The sequence below is a fragment of the Lactuca serriola genome, chromosome 6 (genome assembly GCF_051521515.1).
Source record: "Lactuca serriola cultivar US96UC23 chromosome 6, Lser_US96UC23_V15, whole genome shotgun sequence".
In the NCBI taxonomy this organism is placed as follows: domain Eukaryota; kingdom Viridiplantae; phylum Streptophyta; class Magnoliopsida; order Asterales; family Asteraceae; genus Lactuca; species Lactuca serriola.
In genome coordinates, this window is record NC_136413.1 from 64,818,263 (window position 1) to 64,824,876 (window position 6,614).

Below are 6,614 nucleotides of genomic sequence, written 5' to 3' on the forward strand. Positions count from 1 at the left end.
GCTAAATCTAAGGGGGAGCAGAAATCAACATATTACTTTAGTTGTATTTATTTATTAGTTCATTCTTTATTAGTTTAGTTTTGACATCATCAAATAGGGAGATTGTTGGGTTACTCAATTGTACATGTTTGATGATGCAAAATATATACACTATAGTTATAATTAGTTAATATGAAGACATGCTGATGGAAGTTCATATGTCGAAGACTGAAGAACTTTCCCTGATAACTGAAAGACCCTAAAGACTCTATCAACATCATAGGGATGAAGATACCATCTACTGAAGACTGATCAGTGTGTCCAGGCGCTGATGGTTATACATTGATGACATACTGATCAGATGATACAATGATGATACTCACTGATGGTCATTCATTATCTGTTGAAGTTGAAGCTGATCAGCTTGGCCCTGACGCTGATGACTGGAGCTGATGCTCTGATCAACTTATGATCTGTTGGTATTTAGATCCAAATCTGGAGAAGATCTGATCTAATCCATTCCTTATTTACATGTTCGGTTTATATTTAGATTATATACAATCCCTTGAATGAAGGGATTCAATAGATTAGATTAGTATATATACAACATTAGGGTTAAACCCTAATGTTGAGCGTCTTGTTGAACGACTTGGTGTTTATATATATATATATATATATATATATATATATATACCAAAGAAACTGTTAATCTTGACCCAGTAAACAGTGGTTGTCACAGGTGATGGGGCATGGGAAAATAATTATGTCCAGTAGCTAAATTCTACCAACTCCTACAAAATTAAGGAGAAATGGTTTGACTTCTCTAAGAATTAAAGGAAGGAAATGAAAAGATGAAGCAATCCATTATACAAAATCAGAGAAAGAAGGCGTATGAGAAATGAAATACCGTTGATTATCGATTGCCTGTTGAGATTTTGGATAAATAGTCAATAAGGATTATGGAGAGTAGTTGCAGTAAAAAAAACCCTAGAGAATGCATCGTCTCATATATACGAATGTGACAAAAGATCTCATTCAAAACTATGCCCCTTGGTTCTTGTTATTAGCTTTGATTTTTGATGAATTATTTATAGCTTTATGGATATACTTGGTAACAAAGACAAAAAATCGGATATAGCTTTTACATACTAAAAACCAAAACCGGGGTGACCAAAAAGATGACACGTGGCAAACTTGATAATTAAAGGATGACACCTGACATAACTTAATGGATTTGAAGCCCAATGAGGTGTCGACTTTAATGTCATTCAATGGATGAAACTTTACTTGTTGGATCATCTTTGCATTCAATGAATTTGATGTTCAATAGTCATTAAAAAAGAAAAGTTTTATAATTCTTATATAACTACTTAAATATGTTTGGTGAACATTGTAAAGTTTAATGTATTGTATGACATTTCAGAAATTATCTGATCTTCAATGGCGTTAAAGTCAACTCTCATTGTATTGTTAGTGAGATTATGTCGAACTCTTTCATGTGGTTATGTAATAGAACTAAGCCAGGTAGCTCCACTAATTGATTTAGTTTGTGTGGATAATCCATGGCCCGCTTTCTATAATACTTGAGGCTTGTTCATCTTGCCGTTTTGTTCTCTACTGCTTTGCTAGTATTTATATGCATTTCTTTCGTGATGTTAAAAAAAATGTATTGTATGAAAGAATTGATATTGTATGAAAGAATTGATGTTAAAAAAAATGTATTGTATGAAAGAATTGACAGAGTTGAATGAAATATACAATGATAATATGATAATCAATTAAACCCTAATAACAAAAATATATAATTTTTAAACACTTCATAAATTTTAGAGCTCTAAAATATTTAATCCTTTTTCAATTAACTTATTTTAGAATCCAAAAGGTATTGACTTTAATTAAAAGGATCATGTGAAATTACTTCCAAGAATTAGATGTAAATGTCGAATATTGTAGTTTTCTATTTTCGTGTATGGTTTTAGGCGTACCTTAAGCCGAAATCAATGTTTTACCCAATTGGCTAATTCGGGTATAAATAGTTTATATCCTTCCTTCCAATAACACCATCATCTACTTCAGCTTTTCTTAATAAATTCTTACCAACAAAACAGTAACTCAAACGCAGCTTTCGACATGAGGAAGTCTTTTCTTTTGCTAGCTTTCCTTCTCATTTGTATCTCCATTCAACTGTCCAATGTTCGAGCTGACGACAAAGAGAAGCCTGACGACGATAAGAAGAGTCCAGCACCCGCACCCGCGCCTAAACAGGAGAAAGCCTCCGACGCCGACGCCACTAACTACGACTACTTGACGCCGGATCCAGAAACCGGAAGGCAACGGGCTTACTGTAAATCGAACGGGAAATGCAACAAAAAGACACTCACTTGTCCCGCAGAATGCCCGGAGAGGAAGCCCAAGAAGAACAAGAAGCAAAAAGGATGTTTCATCCATTGTGGTAGCAAGTGTGAAGCAACCTGCAAATGTATGCAACCTCTTCGAAGAACGTTTTTCTTTTATTTAACAAGCATGAATGCACTTCTTTGACTAACAGTTCTTTATTTTTTGTAGGGAGACGTGCGAAATGTAATGGATATGGTTCTTTATGTTATGATCCAAGGTTCGTTGGTGGCGACGGAGTGATGTTCTACTTCCATGGTAGTAAAGGACACGATTTCGCTCTTGTATCTGACACCAACCTCCAAATCAACGCTCACTTCATCGGAAGTCGACCCACCGGTAGGAGCCGTGACTACACATGGGTCCAATCTATCTCCGTCATGTTCGACACCCACACCCTCGTCCTTTCAGCCAAGAAAGTACAACAATGGGATGACTCTGTTGACGTTCTTCTCGTGAAATGGGATGGTCAAGAAGTCAACGTCCCATTCGACGGAGATTCAGAATGGAAAACCAACACCGGAGTAAGGGAAGTGGTGGTGGAGAGGACCGACGACACCAACACCGTGAGAGTGACAGTGGGTGGATTGGTTGAGATCGACATGAAGGCTGTTCCTGTGACCAAAGAAGATGACAAAGCTCACAACTACCAGTTACCATCAAATGACGCTTTTGCCCATTTTGAGACCCAGTTCAAGTTCTTGAAGCTGTCAGACGACGTGGAGGGCATTTTGGGGAAAACTTACAGGCCAGGGTATGTGAGCCCAGTGAAAAGAGGGGTAGCTATGCCGTTGATGGGTGGGGAAGACAAGTATGAAACTCCATCTTTAACTTCACCTAATTGCAAGGTTTGCATGTTTCAGAAACAAGCTCCTGGTGCCGGTGATAGTGGTGCTCCAGGTTTGGCCGACTTCTGATGACACAGTGAACATTTCGTTCTGGTTATTGATTTATGTGTTACGAGTAAAATCGTTACATGCATAATTCATGCATGCATGAAATTGTTGTATTTATCAATTTATGGTATTCAATAAATATATTTATTTTATAAAATATACAAAACTAATGGAAAACTAGAACTTGTTTATTAATTTATTTTATTTTTATTTATTTTTTAATGAATTGCTATATGTTATTAAATTCTACACTTCGTTAAACTAAAAATTTAATGGATATATATATATATATATATATATATATATATATATATATATATATATATATATATATATATATATATATATATATATATATATATATATATATATAGAAATGAGGTAAATCGTTTTCTGGTCTATTAGGCTCGACACGTCCTTATGGGTCGCGACGCGTTTTCGATCGTTTCTGAAACCCTACCTATGAAGTGCGGTGAGTCTTTTTAGATCACCGTGCGGTTTCGTGGACGCAGCGTACCCTCATATGGATGCGTCACGCTCCAACGATTTACATATGTGTCAAAACATGAACTTCAAACGAATTACGAAACATATTAGGAAATGAATTTTCATCCCCAATCAATTTTCCTATGAATTTCATTCGATTTAGAAATTTCACTTTTGTAATTTTTTCTGTCTAAATAATACATTAAGTTGTTGTGGATAAGATTGAATAGTAAGGTCATTTCTAGGTTTCATATTGAAAAGTTAGTTATATATTACGAATCAGGTTTTGTCGTAGATAAGATTGAATAGTAAGGTCTCTCTCTCTCTCTCACAACCGTTAGAACCACCGTCGCCTTGCCGAAATACCGGGAAACCGCCAGAACAGCTGGTTGCCGCCCTTTTTTCCTTTGACTAAGCACCAGAGAAACTTCATCCAACCACCCCCTGTCAACCAACAGCCTCTGATCATCCCAGAAATGCCGACCCGCCGATCGCCGACATCAGCCACGGTCGCCAGAGCCCTTTTTCGACAAGTTTTTGGAGTAGTTTCCGATCAAATTCTGGCCAAGCAAAATTACACCGGCCAACATTACTATTCATCCAGTCAAGATCACTATTCATCGAGTTGCGAAACTGCTATTTTCTAGAACTTCTTAATATCTTTGGTTTCTCGATATACATCAATCCAAGTGAGTGTCTCGGCCTCATTTTAAATCTTTTACAGTTTTTGGAGGAGAATACATGTAACTATATTATATCTATTAGGGGTGTAGAAATTTTATTAAAACTCTATTGAAATTTTGTTGAAATAATATATACAATAGAATTGTATTATAGTAACTTTGTCCAAATACCAAATACAGTAGAAATGTACTATAGAACCTTAAATCATAGAATGATTACAGTAAAGTAATACTATAGATATTTTCCCGAAAATTTGTAATTTATGTTTGGGACATCAAACTGATTCAATATCAATAAATTCTTGTAATCCTTTTTCATCAACTAAGTATAAAAAACATAGAAAGACCACTTGCTTTATAATCATTAATTTTGGAGGAACGAGAGAATTATGTATAGATTTATACGGGTTGACACCCCCACCTGTGGTTGCTATCTGCAACCTTGAAGGTCGAGTCACATCGGGTGCTAATTGTATTTACTATTTACGACGTCTGATGAACCGTCAGGAGAGACACATCAATCGTCAAAAGCTCGGTTATAGGACCTCACAATGACTATATAATATAGTTAGGAAACTAACTATATACATGCAAGGAATGCCATTTTTCTTTTTATTAGAACTGCAATTGTAAGATTTCACGATAATAAAGATACATTATATGTGGATAGGAAACTATATGTATACATCCAAAGAAATCTTTTCGGTCTCGAAAAGTACTTATCAACTATATAACAGTCATACTTTAGTAATAGATTACATTTTGGTTCAGTTATTACAAAACCTAGGAACTTACCAACTTTTTAATTGACACTCTTTCAAAACACATGTATTCTTAAGGAACCAGACTGCTGGAAGACATGGAAGACATACTATCAGAATGGTCATAGGATTACATTTCGTCTTTTGTATTTCAGTATTTTCTTTGTTTCCTATTGTTAATGCTTGTTATGCTCCTTTAAATTGCATGTACCCTAGACTAGGGATATTTTAATATACTATTTTTAATGAATAAAAGTATTCATTTAATACCGTATTGTTGTATGTTCAATATATTCTTAATAATATGATCAATGATGTCGTCTTACCGCCCGGTGTCTCTGCCACCGGCTGGGGGTGTGACAAATTAGTAACAGAGCTATTAGCTATAACGAACTAGTATCTTATCTAAAGAAGAGAACTATAGCTTGGGGCTTTCTTAGACTCTAGAAGAGTTTGTTCTTAAACCTAAGTCTAATTTCTCAAAATCTAAAAAAGTTTATTATTAACTCTAAGTCAAATCTCTCAGACTCTAGTAGGGTTTATTCTTAAACATGAGTCAAATCTCTTAGAATATAGAGGGGTTTATTCTTAAACTTGAGTCAAATCTCTCAGATTCTAGAAGGGTTTATTCTTAAGCCTGAGTCTAATCTATCAAACTCTAGAAAGGTTTATTCTTAAACATAAGTCTAAATCTAACTGACTCTAGAAAAGTTTTACCCTAAAACTTGAGCCTAAAAAGTATAAATATTAATGACACAGACTATCATCAATTAGCCTTGAAGTACAAAAACAAATAAATAAAATACACAAAATTCAGATATAGATTTATATAAACATTCAGTCCCTCGATTAGAGCACAAATCAATATTTTATGTCAACTACATGTTCTAAAGTTGGTTCGATACATAAGTTGATCCATAAGTACGCGACTAAGGCCATCCACAATGGGAGTTGTATGAGGGTTTAATGGAATAAATGTGAATATAATATAAAGGAGAGAGAGTGTGGAGTTGAATGGTCATTGAACGGTGGAATGGAGTTGTAATTGAAAATTTATTAATCTTTTAAGAATTAAAGTGAATGTGTATATTCTCTTTCCTAGTTGTCAATCCATACAACTCTCCATGAGTTTAATCCATTGGAGATGGCCTAAGTTTTATTATGAACCGACTATTGAACAACTAAACTTTGAATACGGTATTTGATAAACTAAACGCTTGAGAATTCATCAAAAAAGGAGTTTTCACAAATCTTTAACAAAATATTTAGACAAAACTTCAAAAATGGTTCCTGTGGTTTTCAGGAATATCAAGTTTAATCCCTAAGTTCAAAAAACCTCACAGATGGGCCATGTGGTTTCAAAACTTTTAACAGATGGTCCTTTTCGTTAACTCCGTTAGCTTTTGGCTGTTAAA

The 6,614-nt window shown here is 34.7% G+C and overlaps 1 protein-coding gene across 1 annotated transcript; it reads left to right on the forward strand.

Moving 5' to 3' along the window:
- Positions 1 to 2,050: 2,050 nt before the first annotated feature.
- LOC145059384 (uncharacterized) lies at positions 2,051 to 3,426 on the forward strand. The gene is made up of 2 exons (XM_079007237.1): positions 2,051 to 2,458; positions 2,545 to 3,426. Exons 1-2 carry the CDS (start codon positions 2,110 to 2,112, stop codon positions 3,288 to 3,290), a joined length of 1,095 nt encoding a protein of 364 aa, XP_078863363.1. The 5' UTR covers positions 2,051 to 2,109; the 3' UTR covers positions 3,291 to 3,426.
- The last annotated feature ends 3,188 nt before the right edge of the window (positions 3,427 to 6,614 follow it).